General features: G+C 38.1%; 1 protein-coding gene across 1 annotated transcript; it reads left to right on the forward strand.

Moving 5' to 3' along the window:
- The first annotated feature begins 659 nt into the window (after positions 1-659).
- Positions 660-27,656, forward strand: LOC139714078 (4-aminobutyrate aminotransferase, mitochondrial-like). Its single transcript, XM_071625804.1, has 14 exons — positions 660-757; positions 2,992-3,024; positions 4,144-4,261; positions 8,648-8,697; positions 15,527-15,607; positions 17,678-17,770; positions 18,611-18,670; positions 19,657-19,720; positions 21,353-21,501; positions 22,003-22,140; positions 22,873-23,040; positions 23,704-23,850; positions 25,234-25,345; positions 25,861-27,656. Exons 2-14 carry the CDS (start codon positions 3,007-3,009, stop codon positions 25,977-25,979), a joined length of 1,317 nt encoding a protein of 438 aa, XP_071481905.1. The 5' UTR covers positions 660-757; positions 2,992-3,006; the 3' UTR covers positions 25,980-27,656.
- The last annotated feature ends 250 nt before the right edge of the window (positions 27,657-27,906 follow it).

Raw genomic sequence — 27,906 nt, forward strand, 5'->3', positions numbered from 1 at the left:
GGGGGGGGGGGGAGGGGTTGAATGAAATCCAAAGAGTAGAAATGCTGACTGAGTAACAAATTCGTGCATGTGTTATAGATTCAAAGCATTTTGAGGTGCTGTTAGTACAGTGCAATTTGAATTCAAGGACTAGTTTATGCTGCAACTTTTGTATCTGAAAGGGACTGAACGGTAATGGTTGAGGTGAGGATTCAGGTTTATAACATTCCTTAGTGAGTTAATGAGAAACCTCTTTTGAATATGAAATATGAAAGAGCATGTAATTTTGTGAATGATTCAACATTTATTTGATGAAAATTGGTTTTCAAATGGCTGGGATATCAAAAAAAAGTGATGATAATGAAAGGCGACCGGCCACGCCTTTTATAAGAATCTCTTTGTTTCACCTTATTTTTTGACATCTCAGCTATTTCAAAACTGATTTTCATCAAATAAACTTTTGATTCCCCTTAGAATTGCATGCTCTTTGAAATCTCATAGAGTGGTTTCTGAATATCTCGCAAAACATTGTAAAAGCTAAATCCTCACCTCTACCAGAACTGTACATTCTCTTTAAAGTTACTCTTGTGATGTGTACAAGATATTTCATTTTCAAAATGCCTTTTAATACATGTTCTGGTGAGCTACATGATGTGTTTCAAAATTTGTTTTTGCAGTACGACACAAGGCCTCAGCGAGTGCACCAGCTCCTAAGCTTGTGCCAGACGAGTATGACCTGCCCTATGTACGCACTGAGGTACCCGGACCAAAAACCAAGGTGAGAGTCCCAAAAAACTTTCCATAAAGAGAAGGATTTATACTTTAAAAGAACTTTATTTAGAATTGTATTGGAAGCATGTGTGTGTTTATCAAGTGAGTGTATAAAAGTGAAGGCAAACTGCACAATGTAGAATCATATATCTCTCAAACATACTGCTCAAATCATGTGCAGCCCATCATGGCCCAGAGGTGCTGTCTGATTAACTTTTGCTTTAGATTTCATATGTACAGCATGAAGTCTGAATAGTTAAGAGGGATTTGAATTCCAAATGTATGTATGTGGATTGAGTGAATGTAGTAATATTAGTAGAATAGACCCTATATAAGTGAAGTTTGAGGAAAATCTGTTGATGAATAAAGAATATAATGTAAAAGTTTAAGTGTAGCCATTGCTGGAATAGAAGACTACTGTGAACAGTTTGTGACATCATGTTTGTACAACTAAGATAAATATCTTTAGAATTCCATGAAATTTCATCTTTTTGATGAAAGTGCATATTCCCTCAACTTATCAACTGACATGAAATAGTAAGGGTAATATTATTCCCCTGCTTTTTTTAAAGCGGTAAGTCGAGTGCTCGATTAATGCAAGAAAAGTTAAAATGTGTTGAATTTCCTTCATATTGGAATATCTGAAATCATTTTTGAGTATTATCACTGAGACTGGAGGGTGTTATCTTCTCCGACTTTCCAGAAAAAAATATATTCAAAATTTCTGGATCATTTCTGCTTGTGAAACAAATAATGAAAAGCACATCATATCCACACTCACTTTGTAGTGAGTTTTCAACTGGAAAGTATGTTATGTCATATACAGCATTTAAAACAGTGTTATGATTTGACATGTTTGATGCTTTTTGCCATGATTTCAAATCTCCAAGTGAAAGCTTAATCAACCATCTTTCCTCCATGATGAACCTACATATATATAATTATGTGTCGTTTGGTAGCATTGCTATACCTTTAAGGAATCTATCACACTCTAGGTTTGGTATTTTTGAAAATCAAAAAAGCGAGTGGAAATTCATTTTATGTTTGCAAATGAGGACACTTATGGGAAGATCTCTACTCCCCACAACAGAGATGGGACAGCAAGTTGAATGGGAAGTCAAAGATTCTATATTTTGAGTACATAGTCATGGCAATGGGGACTACACATTTAAATAGGAATGAAATGCAAATGTCAGATTCTTAATAACATTTTAAAGTTATACACGGTATGAATTAGATGTTGCTTTACAGGCCTAAATCATATCATATTGTCACAATCATTCAATAGCAAGGAAATCTGACTCCATGTCAAGATCTGAGAGTAGAGTTGTGAAATGGGAGAAATGGAAGTGTGGTATCTGTTTAGAAGTCTGAAGGAAGTTGTAGTCACAGGCCGTGCTGTTTTATGATATGGATACAGTTTTCTCGGCAAATGAAAATACACTGTACCATGGAACTATAGCTCCATGCATCAGATACTGTGCTATCTATGTAGGCATTCCCTACATGTAGTAACCAGTTAGCAATATGAGGCTGTGTCTTGTACGGAGTGCAGTGAGAGATTCATACTGTGTTATACAAATGTCTGCTGAGTGTGGTATGGATGATAGGTGTTTGGGTTGGTGAGAGAAATGTCCGCACAGCTGTGTCAAGCTATCCTAGATGTGATATACAATGGTGCACCAAGTTCCTCTTTAGAACCAGTGAGGCTGCTGAGGTCAGGGCCAGGGCCAATTGATTGATTTTTCCCTCACCTTAATTTATTCCGCAGTTCTCTTTTTCCTACCCACCAAACCATTACAGCCTCTCCTGGCCAGCTCAGGTCATGGCTCTGCCCTGGATACTACTATAGTGTAGTCTGTGGGGGTCATGGGCTGTCAGTCGCTGAGGTTTCTTTATGCAATTCTCAATATTGTAGCTTTGTTGAACAACATATCTGTAAAAATTGATTGTGAAGTTTTACAGTTAGAAGTACAGTTTTGTAATCCATTCATAAATAAGTTTTTTTTTCTTTTAATTCTTTTTTTTTTACATCTTCTTTTTGATTCATTGTGATGGCTTGCTGTTTGCAAAGTCTAGAAATGAGACTACAAGGAAGATCCATGGGACGCCTTTGCCTGGGAGGTTAGCAGGGACCTCTAGTATTTACACTGCTGTCTTTCTTGGCATTCCATAGCCTCAGTTCAAGGAACTAGTGGAGAAATTATCTGTTTTATTTTTCTTTCTTTCCTACATCTTTAGGCTCTCCTCCAGGATATGGACTCAATAACAAAGGTAATCATGACTGACTTGTAACCATCATGTTCAGTATCTGAGCATTGTGACAATCTTGTGTGTCTGAGGGCCAATCGTGACACTCTGATGGCAGTTGTATCTCTACTGTAAATGCGGAAATTATATTAATTTTCACATATTTTGTGCTATACTTTGGCTAGTGCAAATTCTAAAACCTGTGAAAATATCTTCACAATTCTGCACATTTTGATGGGTTGATACTTGCTCCGCACAAATTCAAGAACCTGCAAATATGTATGTTTATGAGCCACCCGGCATGAAAAATTAATCACGCAAAAATATTGATGTTTGTATTACACAGTGTGTTACTCTGTGAGTATCAGAAATTAGGCTTGCATGCCTTGGATGCTCCTGCCAGGAATCTTCTTCAGCATAAATAAAGATTAGTGAAAACATGGATAGCAAAAACTGATCAGATCACCAATGTTGGAAGTATAGGCCTATACCAGTATTTAATGTACCTGAAGAAAATCTTGCCTCTGCTTAGAATCAATTTCAGTGTAGCCACAATAAATTTGTGCTCAACTATGAAGCAAACAATTTCAAATTAGTGGATACAGCAAGACATTGATTCTCATGTATGTGCAGTTTGATAAATTTTGACATTGAAAAGGCATCATGAATCACTTAAGTTCTGAATTTGAGAAGTTGTAAAGAAATTTGAAAAGTGTTTTGTGATACACATCTTTGCAGCAATAAATGGAGTTATTGGTGATGTTTCTCAATCCATAGCTTGAATGATGCTGAGGCTGTTGCTCCTGTACCTCAATGTTACCATCTCATCTACATCAGATAGCTGGGAGGATACATAGATATATCCTAGCTACCTTCCCTCCAGCTAGCACAGTGGTGGATCCAGAGGGGGCACACCGGGTGCCTGCCCCCTTTTTACTGTTTATCAAAACAAAACAAAAAAGAAAAAGAAAAAGGGGGGTCGTGAGCGCCCCACTTTAATTTTGTAAAGGTGCCTCCCCTTTACGGAATTCGTGGATCCACCCCTGTAGTGTGTATTATACACAGAGAATAACTTTATGAAATGAGTGTAATGATAGATTTTTGTACTCTGGCTTTATGGTGATATTTTCTCCCTGCCTGTAGAACACGGGAACCATCCAACTGTTTGCAGACTTCAAAGCCAGCCGAGGAAACTTTCTGGTAGACGTTGATGGAAACAGGTTCCTGGACTGCTTCACTCAGATCTCATCCATTCCTCTAGGTATGTCAAACTTCTTCATCTGGAGGGGTTGGGATTTTCTTTGTGTTTGTTTCAGAATGGTCAGGGTACCTAATTTAGTGATGTGGCTCTCAGGGTGTTCAGACGCAAAAAAAAAAAAGTTTATACTAGAACGGTAGGGCCTACAGCTATACCAAAATGGTACAGCTGTATGCTGAATTTATACATCTGAACGCTGACTAACGAAACAACATATAAAGAAATGACGTATAGCAAAACAATGGTCAGAGCATCGTTTCGAACTAGAACTCGATAATGAATCTGCATTCCATTGTGTCCATTGTGCGTCTGAACATATGGCGACCATAGAATGGTATAACTGGGCGGGGCTTAATAGGAGCGAGCACGAAAGGTGACCTTGTACCTACAGTCAATCATGACCAGAGCAACATGCGCAGTGAAAAACTGCACATCTATACGACATTTTTCCAGAATGCTCGAAATTAGTGTCTGAACAGTCTGTCGGCTATAGGATGATTCTGTAGTACATTGTTTCTTTATCGAGTTTTGGTACATGTATAAACAGGCTTGCGTCTGAACAGGGGGTCTACCTGACTGTGGTACTTTATTCTTGCCCTTCTTTAGGCTTGGGGCAATGCATCAAATGGATGATTTAGAAGGTAATTCAGCTTTGTCTGGTGAGTTTGTTAGAAATGTTCACATCAATTGAGTCCCTGAATACTGGTACTAAGGGCTACTGTCTGCATTTCAGTGTTTGGTTGAAGAAGTTCTTCGAAGGTTGACAGATATTTACTGTCACATCAAACAAGCTTTTATATAGGTACTCTTTTCTTTGAATTTGTATGTGGAAATTTGAAAGCTTTTAGATTACTATTCACATCTTCATAATAGGGAGGTAGAAAGGTCTTTTCTTCCGCAATCTGCACCCCTCGGGCATACCAAAACTCCTTTTTTTTCATAACCAGGAGTATTCACAAACATTATTAAACTCAGAACCATGTTTGGGATTGCATCAGCAATGACAGTGAATGATTACAATCCAAGATAGGTGCTGTAGGTTATTAGATTCAAGGTATTTTGTGGCAGTACACTGCGCTGGATGACCAATTCTTATTTTTACGGAGGAAAGTGTCTATAAGGGAGAAAAAGTGTTGCCAATTTGATGTGTACACCAGAGCCACGTTAGCCTGGGTCTGCTTGAGCTCAAATCTGATGTCATTAGGCTGTAATCTAATTCCAGCACCATTGGCAGCCACTAATGCAGTTATGGTGGACGGCCATCGATCAGACTAGCCGTGAGACGAGGCAAGAGAGCTAGCTGTATTGTGATGGTATTAAACATATCTTCAGTGAAGTATGAATGCTGGATACCACATTTCATACACAGCTAGGCACTGCTGCATGTTGAAAAGGCATGAAATTCATTTTTTTTTTTTAATAGAAAGGCTGGAATACCTTTATACAATAGTTTGTATGTGGGTGTACATGTATGTTTGTAGTATAAATTGTATGTGTGTTGGGGGTGGGGTAGGTTTGTGTTTGTCTGTCACTGTCAGCTGTAAATGCATTGTTTGACCAACATACTGCAGCTTATCATACACAGTGGTGCGTATAAGATACAGTAGGCCTTTGAAGCTTCCTCTATTCAAGTCTGTCAACACATATTGTGTGCATGTGTAAAATCGAACCATTCACTTTTATGTGTCCTAGTGGACTACAGTAATTTCCAAGCCAACTTTTTGTTTAAATAAGTATGTGTGATATATCATAACTGACATCAATTCTGTATCCCAGTGACAGTGCAGTGCTTATATGACATATTGAACAGTGTGGATAAGAACCCACTCACTGTCTACAGTCCAGACATTATTTGTATAAGCTGTGATACTATAGAGAGCAGTATGGCCTTTGCAACACAGAAACTGAAAATTTATCTCTTTACCTTCTGGTAACAGGCAATGTAAATGGACCTGTAGGAGGGAATTGAACACACAAAAAAAGAGAGAATATATTGCAATATGGTATAAAATCAATAGATTCATTAGACCTGATTTTACCAAGATGAATTTTCTAGAAATGAGTGACATATTCTGCTGTAAATGGTTTTCTAATAAATTGTTTTATTTTACCTGAATAAATCATTGTAATGATTTTATGTATTCATACACACACACACACACACATACACACACACAAATGTAAGGTAAAATAAACCAGCAAAATATATGAATGACAGACTTAGGAGCTGTCTAGAAGGGAGGATATGTAAGTTGTTAAAACTTAGAGACATAGATGATTGAATACCGGTAGAATATTGACAGTGGGGGAATTGTGTATTTCAAGATGCATTCACTGCATACAGCAGTGCCTCAGTGCCCTGAGTTTGTCTCCAAGTCTGCTCCTGTTTTTCTAACATTTGCAACTGTTTCTGTCTCCAGGGTCTGTTGGTTCAGTGGCCTTCTGAACAAATAGCTCCCTGGAACCACAGACCTCTGATGCATAGAAATGTGTTCCGCTAAGATGAATTAGTCAATAACTTGGCTCTTTCCACCATTGGCTTGCATACCTATATTGGGTAGAAATAATATCTTTTTGAAGCTAATAGAAAACTTACAGAAGTAGAACAGACAGAGAGAGAGAGATGAAAAGAGAGAGAGGGGGGGGGGAGGAAAAAGAATTAAGAAAGGAAAGGGAGAGGCTTAGAAAGTTGGGTAGTTGTGATCAATTCTGAAAAGAGATTGCATAACACTGCAGTACAATAAAGCAATGTACCAGTGGAATTTTATTGATTTGGCAGTGTTCAAGGAAAACTTTGGTGATGACATAAGAGATATATACCTACATACATGCATACATACATTGTACATGCATACAATACTGAATGTGCATGTGCGTCTATCAAAATTGAATGGAAAAGAACAAGCCAAAAAGATGCACTTTATAATGCACTTAACATGACAATGCTAATTTGGGTTAAAAGAGATGGAGTTCAGTTTGAGGATTGAAGCCAAGAAGTCTATCAAGTACTAAATACAATCACAAATTTTGTGATATAGGCCTACATGTATGTATTAAATGCATTTTACTTAAGGGCACATATTATGTGCTGTTATTACCTGTATTAAAGAAAACTGCATTGTAAACAGTGAAAAAAAAATTATATAGAAAATATAATTAAAAAATGTAGTAAACCATTATTTTTGGATATTTAGCTGTTCCACCTAATTCACATATTCTGTATCAAATCCTGGAGGGAAGTTTAGATGGGTTAAAAGCTCAGTTGTGTTTCAAGATGATTTAACTTTGCCAATTTGTAACCAGACATATCTATTAATGGAAAGTGAGTGAGAAAGTGAGGACAAATCTTTGAGGTGCAAATGAGGTTTGGAGTGATGTGTGATTAGACATGTAGCCTTCAGTGTCTGATGACGCCAAACATGAAATGTAGTCTTCATTCAAGACATTTAGCTTAATCTTATAGAAGTTGGGGTTGTACAGTGTTCATCCCAGAAACCCCATAATTACATGTTTGTATGGTTAGAAGCTTACTTTAACCTGACATAAACCCAAAGGATAGAAATGAACTTGGGGACAAATATGAAGAATCACCATATGATATAGTTTTTTGAGTGTTGAGTTAATGCAAATAAAAGGAAACTGATCATAAAGATTTCAAACTAGGGCTTTCCATAGCTCAGTGGGTAAAAAGAGCACCGCTCTAGCAATTAGGAAGTTCCATGTTTGAATCCAGATGGAATCCCATTTTCTTTGCTCATTTTCATTTATATCATATCTTTCCGGTCAGTTTCTTTCTGTTTGCTTTTATGTAGTCAAAAGTTATTACCATGACAATGATACCAGTAACTCTATCACAGCGCTTCGTTGGCACTTTGGAATTATGGGTAGCTAGTCTTCTCATGCCATTACCAAGTCACTTGTCTTTTACTCTCCAGATTTTTTTCTCTTTCCCCACTTGCCCTGCCTCTTTTCTCAATCTTGTTTCCCCTCTACCCCTTCTCCCTCCCCCATCTCTCTCTCCCTCCTCCTCTCTTTCTTTGAATCTGTTTGTCTCACTGTCTGTCTGTTTCTCTCTCAGTTTTTTCCTTCTCCTTTTGTCTCTGTCTCTCTCAAGACTCATTGTATTGAATCCTGATAAAGTATCTTTGTATGCAATTACCAGAAAGGGTTAAAACCCTATCTTTTCTTGAGAATAAAGTTACATATGAAGACTTGAAGAAGGTCTTTTTTAAATAAAATCAACTTTAGTTCTTGAGACCTTTTCCCTGCTTTGATGTTAACAAACTGAATCTGTGTCATTCACATTATGTGAGTCCCCATACTGCGTAATTTTCTACATGTTGCATTCATACATGTTCTCACTCACTGTTTATTTTTCTCTCATTTCAGGTTACAACCACCCTGCCCTGCTTGAAACTGTCCTGAATCCAGAAAATGCGGTAAGTAGAAGTCCATTTGCCAATTCTAAACGCATCTATTTGTGCATTTGAATCAATGTTTACAAAACATTTATATCATTCAAAGCAATATGTTTTGAAGTGGATGTGTTTCAAAAGTCTGATCATTGCCCAAAAATGTTAAGCATAAACTCACCCAAAGATATATTCATAGCATGTACACATACATTAGCACAGCACTGAGGAATTTATGGTTTTGCTGCCATTCAATAAAAGTGAATTTCTGTGGAAAACTGAATAATGTGTCTTGTGGCTTTACCACTGGGTTGTTGGAGACTACTTTGTCCTTTTTGTCATTATGGCTACATGTTAAGCATAATTTCTGTATTGTAGTCATGAGTAAGGCATAATGCTAAGATTAAAAACTTCAGCAGAGTAGTATTTGATTGTCATCGTGAACGTGACAAGTTTCTAGTATCATAATCAGTTATCTAATAGCTATATGGGATATTATGAAAAGAATGGGGAGGACTACAAATTTATGAAATGTCTGTTAAAATTAAAGAATCTGTAATTCATACATCAAATAATCCTATGGTGAAATTTTGTGCACTGCAGTGGTCAACTATGGCGATTTTGGGAGCTGAAGATTCCTTTAATGTGTAGACTGTGGAAACATTTACTTGATAATGTGGTTTGGGCAATGTGGGCATTATCATGGGGGAAAAAATATCAATCGATAGACCTAGATTAAGGCATGATGTCCCAGCTGCACACTGTGCACTGCAAAGGTACACAACTATGGGATCCTCACAAAGAGTTATCAAATATGTAAATCTTGTACCCCCTCAACACAAACTGTAGTATTGAATAAGCCAGAGAGAGACAAACAGGACAATGAAGAGGGAGATCAAAGGGTGAAGGGGGTGGGGCGGGGGGAGGAAGAGGGGAGGTGGAGGAGTCATGTGATCTAGTCCATATCCCACTGTAAAGTGATTTTAATCACAGCCGACTCTAGTTCCTCATAACCTCAAAAAGCTGTGAATATCCTCACAAAGCCGGTATGTTTGTACAAGTTGAAGGAACTCTTTGTCAAGATTTTTTTTTAATGTTTAGGATTGAGCCGATGTGCATTGTATTCAGAAGACATGTAGAGTATACATGTGTAGTTCTATACCAATGACTTACTTTTAGTGACTGCTAAAGTGCACAGTGAACCTAAAATATAATTGTGTCACACTAGTAGCCAAAACTCGTTCAAAGTTCTGTGTACCTTTTCTGCCAACACAATGAAATGATTATCTGGTATATCAGAGGTGAGGAAGTTTGTGGCAGTGATCCCTGATACTAACTTGTAAAGGTTGCACAGGTTTGGATACATTCTCTATTAACCATTGTGTGCGGAAGAGTTTTAGTTGTAAACACACACACAAATCCAAGCAATGAAATCACATTGTTTTCATGTTTCGATGAAAAGTGGAGATATTTCTATTGTCATTGTCTACAATGCTTTCTTCATGTAAATTAAGTTACTCTAGACCAGTAAATTGGTTCTGTCTGGACCAATGAATACATCACTCTTATTTTTAGAAAGCTGAAGAGATCTGGGACATGAAGTCCTCTTGATTCGACGATCCCATCGTCAGATATTTCATTATTAATCATCTGTGACACTGTCTTACTGTGCATCCAAATAGAAACGCAGAATTAAATATACCCTAGAAGTAATGACAAAAGCCTTGATTACTGTGTTGATTGTCACTGTTGTCATATCAAAGGCATTATATACCATTTAAAGGACAAGTCCACCTTCATATACATAAGGATTGAGAGAATGCAGCAATATTAGTAGAACACATCAGTGAAAGTTTGAGGAAAATTGGACAATCGATGCAAAAGTTATGAATTTTTTAAATTTTTGTGTTGGAACCGCTGGATGAGGAGACTACTACAGCTTGTGAGTCATATGCGTACAACAGTTTAAAGAAAATGTAAAAGAAAATTCAACATATTTTCACTTTTTTGGCATAATAAAAGAGCACATGACTTGCCTCTTTCTAAAGGCTGGGGGAATAATATTGCCCATAACATTTGTCGGTAACGAGTCAGGGGAATGTGTACTTTTTTCAAAAGATGGAATTTTGTGAAATTCTCTTTATATTTTCCTTATATTGTTGTACGCATGTGACATCTAAGTTATTCATACACTGCAGTAGTCTTCTCATCCAGCGGGTACTGCACAAAAACTTCAAAAATTCATGACTTTTGAACGGATTGTCTGATTTTCCTCAAACTTTCAATGATGTGTTCTACTAATATTGCTACATTCTCTCAATCCTTATGTTTTTGAAGGTGAACTTGTCCTTTAAAGATGAAACAAAACACAGGTTTTATGCTTCAAACTAGAGATTCTTATATTAGGCTTATGGTAGGATGTTTAGTGATACAACTGACCTATACATATATGCATCAAATATGATAACTCAAACATCTGTTAGATCACTGCTTCCAGTGGTAAGCAATACCTTGAAGTATTCAGGTGTTCTGCCTATGACAGGGTGTATGGTATGTTGACATTTCATAATGACCACAACAGAGAACATGTGATATTGTTTAGTTTGGTAATGTTATACAGTTGACACTATAGAAGTAGGGAAATTGGAGGGTTACATAATGGAACACATAACAATAAAGAGAGGAAGAAAAGGATGTAAATGATGTAAATTACGATGTACAAAGATGTAAATTGATTGATCGCTTCAGATATTATGACAGTACAAATATTGAATATGATAAAAGAAAGACACTCGATACAGTCATACATCCCATTGTTCTTCAGATTTGGAGTGTTCAATTTGAAATGTGTTCTTGATGTTTGTTTGTATTAGAGATAATCACTTTGAGGGTTAGCAGTGATTAGGAAAAAAAAACTGCTGTAAGTGCAGTTTCTAGGATTTCATCCATAGATGACTAATCCTCACTGTATGAACCAGTTTAAACTGGATTGTGGCCTATCTGCCTGTGTAGAAAGTTTGTGTGTTTTCATTAGGAGACCTGACACACGTGATTAGATTGAAGAACCTACTTTATGATGTCCATGTTTGCCACATCCTTCAAAGATAAACCAGATTTGGCAAAAATCACCCTTCACCTCAGATAAGTGCTAATATATATTGTAAGTGTGAGAGTCACCAACAAGCTGGTAGGTCAGAATACTCAGGGTGGCATGAAATCAGGTCAGTATTTCAGGGCTAAGGACACAGTGCCTCAATCGCTCAAAGCAAACTTTTGTTGTTGTTGTTGTTGTTGCTCCGGAGTGAATCATCCTTCACCTCGTGGTAAAGGACACTAAGTTAGCAAGTGAAAGTTTTCTTGGTTAGTTGCTCTCATTTTGACAATACACTGAGGCCCCAAAACTGAGGCCCAGATCAAAGAAAAAGATTTCCATACCTGGGATTTCTATGATCAATTTCCTTTTTCCCCAGTCAGAACTGGTTATTTAATTGTGTGCTGAGGATGCATAATCTTTTGAATTGTTAAAGATGTAAACTATCAGCAATAGAGGCACACAAACCATACACACAGAGGGCACACATACCCTGGATAGCAAGGGTGGTTGATAGACAGTAGGCCTTGGATTATAGAAATTAGAAAGCTTAATTGGTAGCAGGTCCTCAAATGCGATGGTGTGTGAAGACAGGTGCTTAGTTTTAAAGTGCACTTTAAGTTCAACACCACGTTTTAAATTCAACATAAAGCCAGATCTACAGAGCATACAAAATGATAGAAGTGTCATCACAATCAAACAATAGGTTATTAAGAAAGTTATGCAATTTTGAATTTTCGAATGTTTTCACCAAGTACTCTCTAAAAAAAATCGAGTGAAAATATTCACTCTAAAAAGAGTGAATACAAAAAAGAATGAATTTCGAGTGAAATTGGAGTGAATTTTGAGTGAAAATGCTCATTTTCACTCATTTTGGAGTGACGTCAGGGATCACTCAAAAATCTTCGAGTGATCCCTGACGTCACTCCAAAATGAGTGAAAATGAGCATTTTCACTCAAAATTCACTCCAGTTTCACTCGAAATTCACTCTTTTTTGTATTCACTCTTTTTAGAGTGAAAATTTTCACTCGATTTTTTTTAGAGAGTACATAAATATCAGAAGAGATAATAACATCACCACCTCAGGAATTTCCTGATAGTTTGAACACAAAAATGTCAATGTTGAAATTATGTGTGTGTGTGTTTTTTCAATGATTATAGCAGCTGCAGCCCCTTTCCTGTATTTTATTTTCTTCTTGTTTGGATAGAGGTTATAGAATAGTCTGATGCTAAGGACACATCTTATTATACATTTCATGTAAAAAAAAATTATTAAAGTGTTAATCTGTGACCTGTTCATTTGAAAAGTGTGAGATAAATGACATTGTCACACATTTGAATATGTCTAAATATGTCTATAACTAATTTCACCACTTCTTGTACGTGGGAAAATATCAATTTTGTATTAAACTGTGTTATATAGGTGAAATCTTGATAAATCTGCTTCTAATCTGTTTGTTTGGTTTTACCTTTTTTATTGAGTCCAACTATGATATGAAGTCTCAAACTGAGTCTAAATGGTGTGCATGGGGCCTACAGTATTATCATTCAGAATGGAGTCTAGATGAGTGCAGATCCACCGCTGATCGATCTTCCAATCTAGGACCTCTGGCTCCAGTGAAGTTTGCCCGGCAGTCTGTCAAACAGGATATTTGCCAGCAAAGTGATATCTAATGACATGGAGCAAGGTGCAAGATAAACCTACACTTTGTACAAATTATTGAATGGCACCTTTCTATAAATCACTGCACATTCAAAATTTGGGCACATTGTATTATTGTAGTGTGAAGTAAATTTTAATAGCAGGAATGGTTATGCAGCATTTAGGAATAGAGATGTTATTGTTAAGAAGATGAAAAGAAAAGTATATTTATATGTGACTGAGTTCTAGCGTTCACTGAATAATGTGAGTTTGGAAGTGGCAATACTGTGAGCTTCCCTATTATATCACATACTGAATACACCTGTATAGTACTGCCAGATACATTGCAAGACAAACACAGGAGTAATCCATCTCAAATACAGTACTTAGCTCTTGTTGTGTGGAAGAGATCAGCTTTTAAAAGCAAAAGTTCTAAATTTTTTTCTCCTGACCATTCCCAATGAATTACTGTAGGAGGTGCAGGCAAACCTGCCTTAGAGGCCACATGTCTATAGCAGCCACCTTATACATGGCCACTGATAATTCCCCCCCCCCCCCCCCCCCCCGAGAAAACCCACTTTATAGCTCCTTCGCATAGCAGCCACCTGTCTTATGCGGCAAGGGGCCGGCCGCAAATGTTGTTTCCTGTGGGAGATTTTATGCTGTGTGTAGTAGCCATAGGCTGCGTTTATCAACTTTCCCCTGTTTAAACGACTTTCGAAAGCCCTTTCGATAGCCCTTTCGATAGCCCTTTCCATAGCCCTTTCGAAAGCCCTTTCCATAGCCCTTTCGAAAGCCCTGTCCACTCCCCTGTACTATTAATGTGCCGCTTGTTTTCGTCGGCTGCGTTTATCAACTTTCCCCTGTTTAAACGGCTTTCGATAGCCCTTTCCATAGCCCTTTCCATAGCCCTTTCGAGAGCCCTAAAGCCCTGACTGCCTGTACTATTAATGTGCCGCTTGTTTTCTAAGAAGGGACGGCGAAAAGCAATTACCATCATAAAGACATAATTATCTTCCTTTGAGAGTGACGAGTCATGATACAATGCCACATGAATCAATTGTCTGGCCTTTCTGTGAGGCAGCTCCAGTTTAGCACATACTTCAAATATTTCTGAGTGGCGGCATGAGACATGGGATCAAAGGGAATGAGAATGTTGTTAACTCTATTTCTCAAACCTTGTTGGTGAAAGAAACACCTCCTTGTTCCAAGCATATGCGCGCATTACACACAGCTGTATACACCTGTGTACACGTACTCGTGTGCACTTAACGTGGCGCGCGTCTTTTCAGAAACCGGAAACGCATGGTTGCGTAACCGCAGTAGGGCGACCTAAAGGGCTTTCAAAACAGCTTTGCGTTTATCAACTTCGAAAGGCTTTTACAAACAGGTTTCTGATAACCTGTTTAGGAAACCTGTTTGGATCGTCACAAATTTGGGGCTTTCGAAAAGGCTTTCCTAAAGGGCTTTCAAAACTGCTTTGCGTTTATCAACTCATGAAAATTCCTTGAAAGCTGTTTGGATAACCTGTTTCTGCCGATTAAGGAGAGTTGATAAACGCACCCTTTCGTAAAAGGCTTTCCTAAAGGGCTTTCAAAACAGCTTTGCGTTTATCAACTCGTAAAAATTCCTTGAAAGCTGTTTGGATAACCTGTTTCTGCCGAGAAAAGGAGTTGATAAACGCAGCCATAGACCCACAAGGAGCTGTGCAAGAGCCAATAATTCAGTGCTTTTTCCTGCTTATTTGTAGCCATGTTATAGTCATGCATTTGTCAGGCATAGGAATTAACTAATGAAAAGCTTGCTTGCAGTACAAAATGCAAGCTTATTTGGAATAACCATAGGGCTAGTGTAGCTCCATGGAATAACTCAGTCAATAATGATCAATGTATAAAACATGCATATATGTACACTGATGTGCATGTAAGCACATGTAATGATAATACATACACATATATGTATACATGGGTGCAATACACACAAAATTGTGGATGACGATGACCTGTCTATAACAGCTATTCTTTTTGTCTCCCTTGGGTGGCTGGTCTGGACAGGTTTGACTGTTGTTGATTGATGGAGTAAAACTCATCTGTGGCATTGTGAACTTTACTTTGTGCTGCAGATCGCCATGGTAAACAGACCGTCTCTTGGTGTCTTTCCATCGGAGGAGTACCCAAGACGAATGGCTTCAGCTCTTCTCTCTGTGAGTTCTTTCTCATTACCATCATCGTCATCATTATTATCATCACCACCACCACCATCATCATCATCATTATTGTTATCTTTATTACAGTCTTCTCAACATTATCATCATTGTCGTCATCATCATCATCTCCATCTTCATCATCATCACTGTCGTCATCATATTCATCGTCTGCATCTTTAATTACAAATTTCACGATACTCAAAACTGACTACAAAAAAAAAGAAAAGTTCCTCTTCCTTCATACACTGGTAGTTCTCTTTTCGTTGTCTTCATCATCATCTTTATTATCATCATCTTTATTATCATCATCTCCATCATCAATTACAAAACATAATACTCTAAAATTGACTACAAAAATGTTCCTTTTCATACACCGGTATTTATTTTTTCAACAGACTCCCTACTGCAGTAAAGCTGACTTCTTCTCTGAATATACTTAAAATGAATTGGTTAAGATTTATCTGTATGCTTAAATATTTTTTTCCCCTATGAATCCAGCAGTTTCAGTCTTTTCACTTTTCTTTATCACACTCCTTGGACACTTCCTAGTCACTCTCCCCTTTCCCAATTCTATTCTTCCTTCGATGTACATAATTATGTAGTTATTTCTATTCTCTTGCTTGTGTCATTGTTTTGTTCTTGTGTGTATCATATTCCATTTTATCTATATGTACATGTATACAGGGTGCCATTGCAAAGCAGTTAGCAAACTGAATCTGCCTGTCCTGTATTTGTAAAGAAAATATGAATGAATAAATGAAGAGATAAATAGATAAATAAATTGATTATTATCATTATTGTCATCTTCATCATCTTTATAATCCTCATCATTATCATCATCACATTACCATCAATATATATTGTCGTCATTACCACCATTATTGTTATCATTTGTTATTATCATGATATTTGTCTTGATATGTAGCTTCATGAAAACCTTTCAATTTATCTTATCTCTGTTATATTATAGTGCTTAACCCAATGATCAGAAACAAAAATTGTAATGATCGTTACCATCACAATATTCCCCACCCTTCATGATAATCTAATGCGTTTGTAACGGCTGTACCATATCACATGCTTGTCACTCTATCCATTGTGAATTTACCTTTTGTAATTAAATGCCTAAGCCCCAGTTTACTGACTTTAGTATGCTGAAAGACTTGTTTGTTCACAACTTGACTTGGCTAGTGACTAGCCTGAAATCATCTTGATGGTAGGCTGTTCAGAATAAACAGGGCAAGACCGTATCATTGGAAATGTCTGGCAAGGTTGAAAATGCCTAAATCACAAAATCAGTCAAATCGTTGTTTGGTAAATTGATATTTGGCTTTTGTAACAACATGATGCATTTGTGAAGAGGCATGTTGGTGAAGGTACTGACTGTCTGTGTTTTAGGTAAAGATAATTATCAGTATTCGTAAATCAGTGATCAATTTTGTGAGACAAAAGTAATACAGTACGGTACCATCTCTTTTTTATATCTCTCTAGCTAATCTCTTATTGCCTGCTGCATTATCAGTGCGTAGCATCCCATTTACTTTCACTAAACCTGCTTTCCAGATTTCTGAGTTTCACTTTGGAGTGGTACATTGTAGCACAACTGATTCCAGTAAACAATGACTATACCACATGATAACTGTTAGTATCAGAGACCTTGTTCACTGAAAGAAAAGTGTATTTTAATTAGAGCTTTTTGATGGCCAGTTCAGTTGATTAATGGCTCAAATGGAGAGTACAATGTGCATAAATAGAGCATATTGTCTGATTCATTTCATATATCTGTACTTTCTATCAAAAAATCTGATTGCTTTTGTTTCTTTCCCTTTCTCACCCTCTTCTCTTACCTTCTATTGTGTTTATGTGAGTCCATTAATATCTTATTATTGTTTTTTTTCTTTTATTATCTTTGTGTGTTTGTCATCCAATCTATTTTCTCTCCATATATTTCTCTATTTTCTCCCCATGTATTTCTCTATATTTCTCATCTCTATCTATCTCTTTAATCCTCTTTGCATACCTCTTTCTATGTTCCCCTTTGTCTGTTTTTCACCTGCTATGATACAGGTGGCTCCCAAGGGCCTGGATTGTGTGCAGACCATGATGTGTGGCTCATGTTCTAATGAGAATGCTATCAAACAGGCTTTCATGCAGTACAGGGTAAGACACCTGCCATGCCTTGGCATCAGCACACACTGAATATGACTGATCAGTGGTGGATCCAGGGGGAGTGCACCGGGCACGCTCCCCCCCCCCCTTTATTTTTTTTTGTTGAAACAACAAAACAAGAACAAAATGGGGGAGGAGTGTGTGTGCCCCCCCCCCCTTAATTTTATAAAGGCGCCCCCTCTTTACCAAATTCCTGGATCCTCCCCTGGTTATGTAGCCACTTGCTGTACTTTCATTATTAATAGACATTTTCAACGTGTGATGATTATCAGGTAACATGATTATAAAATGCTGGTAACTCTGTTTTACTTCTCATGTAGACTGTGTTGAATTGTAGTGGTACAAATGTCCTCGAGATTACCTTAAGATGTTGAGTGTGAAGTTTACTGTACTAAAAGGTCTGTTACTGTCTTTAATCAGTATACTTGATTATGTCTACAGGAGGTAAAAATTGGTGTTGTATCTATACCATCCAGTATTTATACCATTGACAAAAAAAAAAGAAGACCTTGTTCAGGTGCTCAATGTTAACATGATTTTCCTTCCCTGTATACGGTATATTTTGCAATGTTTTTATTTGTGTGTTTTGTGTGTGGAATTGGTGACTCAACTGATATACATAAAATTTACCACATGTGATCTAATGGTGGGAAATAACCAATTTTATATTTCCGTTGTGATGAAAATTCTTCTTTCTCCATTATTGTGGTTATCAATCACAAAGTCAAACACTAGTAAAATTTTCTTACTCATCCCAATTCACAAAATGTCATACTTGGAAGATGTTTCGCTTACACAGTCCTTTTTTTTCTGTTTTTGACAAATTAATAGGTGAAGGAACGAGGTGGCCTGCCAAGTCAAGAAGAGTATGAGTCTTCAATGCGTAATGAAGTAAGTCACTCCTTTTGGCACATTTGATGTTGTCAGCTTGCCAGCTTGTCCTTGGAAGCTTTGGTATTATCACTGTCTTGTGAGAGCTGCAAAATCTCAGTTGTCTTTCGAGTCTTCATGGTTTTAGTTCTTTTTGGTCCAATATATTCCAGCTTTCATGTTTGCACTCACAGGTTTGCCTCAATATTTATTTCAAAATTATAATCCATTATGATTCTGCTCAATATAGTCACTGCCCTGAAGAAATTAGTTAATTTGTTCATGTAATTAACTCATTGAGGACGGGCTGATTTTGCTACCACACGCATTTCCCATAGACACCTGCCCGAGTATACTCGGGACTCGTCCTCGATGGGTTAATGTATCTGGATAAGTAGTGAGTATCTAGATATTGATTAGTTGAGAAAACAAGTCATTTGAGGAGACATCACTATAATGTTGGTAAGAATTGAGAATGTAGACTTTGACCTTTAAAGAAAGATAGTCCCTTTTTGCATGAATCAGTGTCTTCTAGAACTTTAATTCATTTTAGACTAGTACTAGTACAAAATGTAGTGTAAATGCAAATCTGTACATTTGACTTGTTCTTGAGACAGTGCATGTACTATGAAGCTCTGTGAATATATCGGATGCCTTTTCTTTTTGTCTTGTATTTAAAGTGACTTGTTATGAAATATTTGAAAGGATTACTGTTAACTGGAGGGATATGAGAGGCATATCAGCCCTATTCAGGAGAAATTGGTCATGTGTGAACCAGTCTTTGTTCCCTTTGTATGAATTGGCAACCTACTTTGGAGGCTTTACCACAAAAGCGCATTGAACCCAAGCACTCCATGTTCTCAGACAGCTGCAGTGAGAATACCTCCCATATCCATATTGTGAATGTATGTATTTTTTGTGACTTGGTAAATAATCCTTGTTTATTTTAAACATATGAAATGAAATCTTCTTTCACCCTTTTTTCCTTCTGCCACCAAACATTGTAGGCTCCAGGCACACCCTCCTTGTCTGTTTTGTCCTTCAATGGTGCATTCCATGGCAGGACTGTGGGTGAGTTTTTTTTCATATCCAACATCAAATAACAGATAATCTGCACTGGAAAAAATAAGAACCCAAAACAAATGGTTATGATTTTAGCAAGACTTGTACATCTTGCCAGAGATCTTGTTGATCTTGAACTCTAGTGTGAGGAAATTGTTCTCAGCTGGTTTAAGACCCGGTAGCATGGGGCTGTCACGGGAAGGCTGGCCCAGCTCAGATATTACAGAATGGATCCCCATAATGAATTATGTACAGCTTTATTGCTGATCACTTTGTAAGTACACACATAGCCAAAGAATCTTGATTGGAGTCAATCATCACCAGTGAGCATACACTCCAATGCATATTGGATAGTTCACCAAGTCCTGTTTGTGGTTTTTTACTGTAACCCAGTGGGCAGCGAATGAATCGGGCCACCCATTAATCTTCATGCGACTGGGTCTATAATGCATCTTAGGCTGCGTTTATCATCTTTCCCCTGTTTGAAACGGCTTTCAAAAGCCGTTTCCAAAGCCCTTTAGAAATGGCTTCCAAAATAGTTGCTTTCATCAACTCATCACGAACACAAAAACTGGCCTTGTCACTGCGCAGCTGCATTGCGCATTTTGACCCAAGGAGAAGGGGTCGTATACGGCACATGCAGTACAAAGCCATTTCAAAACATCTCTGTGTAATTTTGTCTCGCTTCAAAGGGTTTCTAGAAACAGGTTTCTGGAAACCTGTTTCGGAAAGCACAAATTTGTGGTTTTCAAAAAGGCTTTCCGAACTCCATAATCAAAACAGCTTTGCGTTTATGAATAAATGATAAATAATAAATAATGAATAATAACAATTCTGTGAAAGCAGTTTGGAAAACCTATTTCTGCCGAGAAAAAGAGTTGACAAACGCACCCTAAGTATTACTTGCATCTATGTGCCTATCCAAAACTATTTTTTTTGGTCAGATTATACCAAACACTTTTGTCCAAACATTGAAATCTTACAAAAGTCATATCATGTCTTTAAACAACGTGATTGCAAGAAAAGCAGGTGAACGAACAAACAAACCACTGGAGCATTTGCAATAGTGAGAGCTGTTGATGGAGGGTATAACCAGACAGTTGTAGCCAGCTCCAGAAGATGAAAAGGAGTCAGTAGCTTGAAGGGAAGGTGAATAGACAGTACCATGTTATAGGTGGAATGAAAATTCACTACCTTCCACAGGAATGAGAACATCTATCACTCTAAGTAACTGCTGAATAAGCAATCCAAAATGGGACAGATTGTTGCAAAAACAGGATGGCTTGTTATCCACTTTATTTGTGCATGCATCAGTGATTTCCTGTTAGGATTTTCCTCTTTTTATGCCCCATTAGTGGAGGTCTGCATGGGAGATTGTGTTGAAAAGTGCGTAATGTTATGATCTGCACAGAACATGTCTTGTCATACACAATAATAGGTGGAAATATTGTGTTAGTGAAATATAGCAATCTCTCCATCCTTCTGTCTGTAGATGCTTGTTTATCTTCCATATGTAAGCCTATTTGTTCTTATTCTCTGTTTTCCCCTGCAATGACAATATAATTATAGTTATTCTTAATGTGGATTTATACTTATTTGAAAATTAATATCAACAAAATTTTCTAACTCTTTCCTTATTAGGCATGTTGTCACTGACACACTCCAAACCAATTCACAAGGTGGATGTCCCAGCCATGGACTGGCCTTGTGTAGACTTCCCTGACCTCAAGTACCCCCTTGACCTTCATGTCCAGGAAAACCGAGCTGAAGAAGACCGGTGTTTGCAAGGAGTGAGTGGACATCTTCTTTATCCCTTTGGTACCAAGAGAAGTCATACTTTGTGGAAACTGTGATTTGGTGAAGGGCCCGGTTTAATGTGTGAACTACTATAGGGGGGGCCTAGACATATTTCACAAGGCTTGTATTTTTGCAAATTTTGCGATTCAGGTGCGAATTTTAAGACATGTGAAAATTTTGACTCTGACTCCTGATACATGAATGTGATGTGCATGTATAACAATCTACATTTCTCTGTTCAGTACTGCACTCCCGATTACGAATTAACCACTCGCAAAATCGTTGAGAAGCCCCGATTCAGGAAAAATTAGACTTGCTAAATATATGGCATAGCCTATACAGTAAATATGTTTTGATCTAATGTTTGTATCAGCTGAAATCACACACATGCACACACTGCATACTTCACAAAGGTGAGAAAGAAGAGGACAAGCTTCACAGATTACAAGAGCTAGATAAAAAGTGTGTCATTTCTTCTTCTCTGGTAATCTCAGGTGAGGGACAAGATTGCAGAGTACCAGGCCAAGGGCAACCCTGTGGCGGCCTGCATTGTGGAACCGGTCCAGGCAGAAGGGGGTGACCATCATGCCACACCCTACTTCTTCAATGAGCTCCAGAAGATTCTCAAAGAGGTAAATGCAGTGATAGAGCTGTAGCAAACAATACTGAGACAATCTATTCATTAGAAACTAAAGCAGTCAACCCCTGACGTTTTTAGAGATACAGCTGTAAAGAGACAAGTATCTTTGCAGGGTTATACATGAGTGCGTTCATGACATGAGACTGATAAAGGGGGGGGGGGGAGGGGAGGACGTTACAAGACAAAGGTTTATGTTGACAAAGATTTGCACAAGTCAAACATGAGTCCCAGATGCTAGATAAAGAGAGATAATGAGTCATTGCATATATGACTTGTCATTGTATTCAATGTATTGTAGTATGCCATCATACAGTGTAAGATAGGTTGCAAGCATATGACATCGTTGTGATAATTCTGATATTGTTTTCAAGTGCTTCTATAGATGATATGTAGGAGATACATGCCAAGTCACATGATTGCTACCACAATAACTGATTAAAAGATTACTCTTTGTGACATAAGACAGCTCTCTTGTAGGAAAGAGTTAATGATTGATGTGTAGATTGGCAGCTAGTGTTGGATCATGGAGTATGTTTGTCGTGTCATTGTTCTCTGCATTGCTTTTCTTTCTTATGGCTTGAAACCTTACTGTTCACACCATATAATAAATCCATGTTTGCATGAATGTCTTCCAGTTCGGAAGTGAATAAGGACATGGCGACACCAAGGCCAAACCTGTGGGCATGTCATGTGACCCTGTCCTCTTTCCATTGTCCCATGTCAGGCTGGTGCTGCCTTCATTGTGGATGAGGTCCAGACTGGGGGAGGCGTGGCAGGAACCATGTGGGCCCATGAACAGTGGAACCTTCCCGACTCACCTGACCTTGTCACCTTTGCTAAGAAGCTTATCACTGGTGGTTACTACTACAAGCCAGAATTTGCCCCCAAGCAGGTAGGCAGGCCCTTGAGGGAGCTGTTTGATCTTGATGAAGTTATAATTATGATGACAGTGAGTGTGAGATTTTTAATAGGTACACATCTTTTACCTTTTTTGGTATAAAAAACAAAGGGCTGAGAACTCTCTTTCCATCCATAATTGGTTATAATGGAAATGAGATGTCTTCACACCAATTGTACTGGCTTGTTTTGCTCTAAAGAATACCCTATTTGTTTCCTACAGACTGTTGAATGTACATCACTACATCAGTCTGATATGTTCTTTCCTAGGGATAGAATGACATCAGTAACAAGATGTTACCCTCCTATAGACAGATATCATAGTTGGAATGCATCCAAAAGACAAAGATATGATCATTTGAGGCTTAGTAACACAAGACCTGTCTGGAGAGTTGTTCTGTTATGTAATAGACATGTGTCCAGTTTTCTTGCACTCCTGAATGATGTGTAGTGTAATGAACTATATGTAAAAACAATGGTCAGAATGTACTGTCATGCCTAGAGTCTTTGCTTTGCACTGAATGAAATCAAAATTTTACAGGACTTTTTTCAAGTCTTCTGTATAGGGAGAAATTTCGTCACTTTACAAGGATGGCACATATCCTTAAACTACACATAGATAGTCACTCTAGCATTTCTCTTTGCTGGACTTCTGCAGGCCTACCAAGTGTTCAACACATGGATGGGAGACCCCACCAAACTGATGCTTCTTGAGACAGTGGTCTATGTCATCAAGAGGGACAACTTGTTGGCTAACACCCAGAAGACTGGAGAACACATCATGCATGGTCTGCAAGATCTCCAGGTTGGTGGCAGGGAAAGAAAGGTGGTAAAATAGGGCAGGCTGGTAAAGAGAGGGAAGATTGGTAGGCAGGTATAGAGGGGGAAAGATTGGTAGAGAGGTAGAAGATCAGTAGAGTGGGGTGAGGTTGGTAGAGAGTGGTAAGGTTGGTGGAGAGGGGGAAGATTGGTAGAGAAGTTCAAGATTGTTAGAGAGGGGCACTATTGGTAGAGAGGAGTAAGGTTGGTAGAGAGGGGCAAGATTGGTAGAGAGAGGGCGGGGCAATATTGGTAGAGAGGGGAAAGATTGGTAGAGAGGGGAAAGATTGGTAGAGAGGGGAAAGATTGGTAGAGAGGGGCAAGATTGGTAGAGAGAGGGGGGGGGCAATATTGGTAGAGAGGGGAAAGATTGGTAGAGAGGGGTAAGGTTGGTAGAGAGAGGCAATATTGGTAGAGAGGGGTAAGGTTGGTAGAGAGGGGCAAGGTTGGTAGAGAGGGGCAAGATTGGTAGGGAGAGGGGGCAAGATTGGTAGAGAGGGGTAAGGTTGGTAGAGAGGGGCAGGATTGAGAGAGAGGGGCAAGATTGGTAGAGAGGGGCACTATTGGTAGAGAGGGGTAAGGTTGGTAGAGAGGGGCAATATTAGTAGAGTGGGGCAAGATTGGTAGAGAGAGGGGGCAATATTGATAGAGAAGGGCAAGATTGGTAGAGAGGGGTAAGGTTGGAAGAGAGGGGCAATATTGGCAGAGAGGGGTAAGGTTGGTGGAAAGGGGAGGTTGGTAGAGTGGGGGAAGATTGGTAGAGAAGGGAGGGTTGGTAGAGAGGTAGAAGATTGGTAGAGTGAGGTAAGATTGGTCAAGAAGGGGAATATTGATAGAGGGGGAAGATTGGTAGAGAGGGGATGGTTTGTAGAAAGGTGGAAGGTAGGTAGAGGGGAGAAGGTAGGTAGAGGGGAGAAGGTTGGTAGAGAAAGGGTAAAGTTAGAAGAGAGGGAGAAGGTTGGTAGTGAAGGGAGTGTAGCTGTACAGGTTGAAGGTTGGTAGAGATTGGAAGTTTAGAAGAGAAGGCATTTAACCTGTTGAGGACGGACTGATTTTGCTACAACACTCATTTCTTATAGACACCTGCCCGAGTATACTCGGGACTCATCAACGGGTTAAGATAAAGAGAGGAAGGATTAATGAGAGGGGGTTGACAACACAGGGAATGTTATTAGAGAGGAGAAAGTTTAGAAGAGAGGGAGAAGGTAGGTAGAGAGGGGAAGTTGAAAAAGAGGGAGTTATTTTGCAATGTTGATATTTGAGTAACTTCTCTTTTCATTCCATACAGATACCAATATACGCTTAAGAAAAGCATAAATCTGATTTGCAATGCATAAACTGTGGAGTTCTGTTTGTTGCTATCTTGCAGGAAAAACACCCACAGCTCATCTCAAGAGTACGAGGTATCGGTACTTTTATTGCGTTTGATGCAGCAACCCCTGAGACTGCTGCTGACATTGTCGCTAAGGCCAAGAATCAAGGTGAGATTGGAATAGAGAAACATTGATTGGTATGATTCTGATGACAGAAGTTACCAATAAGAGTCAACAAGTTACCAGGGCACCCCATTAGTTACTGAAACAAGTCTTAGATTATCACTGAACAAAGAATATTAGAATCATGCCTGCCTGAATGATAGGGATTTTAGTTCACATTGGCATGTAGATCATATAACTGATGATGAAATACTCCTTTACCATTAATTTGTCAGCAAACATTTGAATCATTAAAAAGATTCAAGATATGTGAAAACATAATTTTCTTTTGTTTGAAAATGGATAAATGAAAATAAAAACATAAGATGCTAGATTTCAGTTACCGAAAACTCACAAAGGACTTGACAACTTGTAGTGCTACCTTTATTTCTTCAACATGAATCAAGTTACTGACTGAATATCTGTTCCCTAAGATTTTCATCTTCATGTTACATCATGAAGGGGCAGCCAGTGTAAAAATATCTGTACATTGTGTTCCATTCCTTGCCCCACCCCAACAGGTATCATCCTGGGACTGTGTGGCAAACAGACAATCCGTCTGCGCCCCGCCCTCATCTTCCAGATTCAGCATGGTGACATCTTACTGGACACACTGAGCCACATCTTGTCTGACGTGTGAGAGAAAGAATCTTTGAGAGCTGATGTCTCCCACCTTGCCAATTCTTGGCTTAAATATGCCACAGGTATTATAGCATGCGGCTCTAATACGTCTCAAAGTCTGCGAACTAAGCCAATTGCACATAATCAGCCAAAGCCCGGTTTGAAAACAATCAAATGTTGGATCTATTCTGTATACTGTGATGCAAGATATGCAGGAGTAGCATTATAAATGCCTTTTTATTGCTCATTGCTTGTTTATCAGTTTAAATGAAAGTCTATTCTTGATCTCACTCACCAAGTTTGCTTTGAAAGTTTGTATTGAGGGTTCCAATCTAAAGGACAAAAGCTCACTAATTGTGTTCTGTGTTTTCAAAGCTATAAGATTTGATAACTGAAATTTGAACTTGTAAAGAAAGAAGGAAATAACCTTTTTACATGTAATTGAATTGATATGTGTTACATTGTATGACTATATATTGTATGACTATATTAACTGCCTTGTACTTGTCTGTTTATTGTAGATTTTCTGTGTTGTACAGAGGTAATGCTTAATTTTCTTTAAAATGATTCAAATTTTAAAGATCCTTGAGATGCCATAGGGCAAATAGACACCTGACTACAGGTTGTCTATTTTATTGTGGTAAACATCTTTTTCCTTGAGAATTAACTTGGTATCAAGGTGTCATTTCATCAAGCGTTTTGTCAAATATTTTTCCTGACAAACTGTTTTAAGCCACTGAAATTCTTGCATCTAATCGGCTTAGAGAAAATTCATCAGAAAAAAATATCTGACAAAACGCTTGACAAAATGCCTTTTCAGATTGACGACTGTTGATACTGCTATATCACAGACTTGTCTGTCATTTATTTATCACTGTGCTCATGTTCAGGAATCTCTCTTCAATTCTTTCAAGCATTCCGTTAAAATGTAACACACACGTCTCAATACCTCTTCCACAGCTTGTGGTTTTGCAAGAATAGAAAATGTTTATGGAATTTTGCAAGTTAACTTTGCATGGAATGCTGTGGAGGAAAAAGAAGCAGGAAGGAGTAGGTGAAAGATTTACCCAAGACTTAGAGACAAAGAATTCCAGGTCCCTCAGCTCTGTTGCCATCACAAGTTTTGAGATAAGAGCTTTACCACAGCTCTTGATATCATACCGATACTTCCTTACATCCTATGATTGATGTTTAGCTAGCAGTGTATCATGTGGTAAGAAATCTTTCATGAGACTGCTAACACAAAACTCAAGAACCTATCATGCATTAAGCTGTAACTCAATTCCATGAGGATAATAAAGTGTTTATGTGATAGGACCTTTCCAAGGTTTGCATTGTCTGCCTGTATGACAAGCAGTGTACCCAATGTACCCAAGCTTGACAACGAATTGGTGAAGGGGCAAGTCTCTTCCACCCTATACGTCTAAACCAACCTCTTATGATGCTCTTAGGTCTAGGATCCCCCCCCCCCCCTCCTTCAACCTACCAAGATTAAAATGAAGGATGAATTATTGATTTTACAAACTGCATCTTTACGCACACAATTTGTAGGAGGATCATCAGGGTCTCTTGTTTAGGTTAGAACATTACCAAATATCCGTACCTCAAGCAACATACGTATGCATGCAAAGTAGAAATAGATTTTCTATTGAAGAAATTTTTAAAGTATATTCCATGACACATAGTGTCTTTAAAAATGGAGCCATCCCATGCATTCATATTTTTTGTACTTTGTGAATTTGTACATTGCAAATTATGGATTTAAAAAAAGAAAAGAAATAGAAAAAGCTAAAATCAGTTATCATATAGCAAATGTAAATGAAAGTGATCATGTGGTTACAAGCTCTTATGATTCGGTAGAAAAGAGAAAACAAATCAAGTTAGCTTCTGCAGAGCCACAGGGAAAATTGTGTATAGCCTAGTACTTTACATCTACAGATATATTA

Source organism: Diadema antillarum, unplaced genomic scaffold (genome assembly GCF_040938485.1).
Source record: "Diadema antillarum isolate AM-2024a unplaced genomic scaffold, OU_Dant_1.0 seq00002156_RagTag, whole genome shotgun sequence".
NCBI classification, from domain to species: Eukaryota; Metazoa; Echinodermata; class Echinoidea; order Diadematoida; family Diadematidae; genus Diadema; species Diadema antillarum.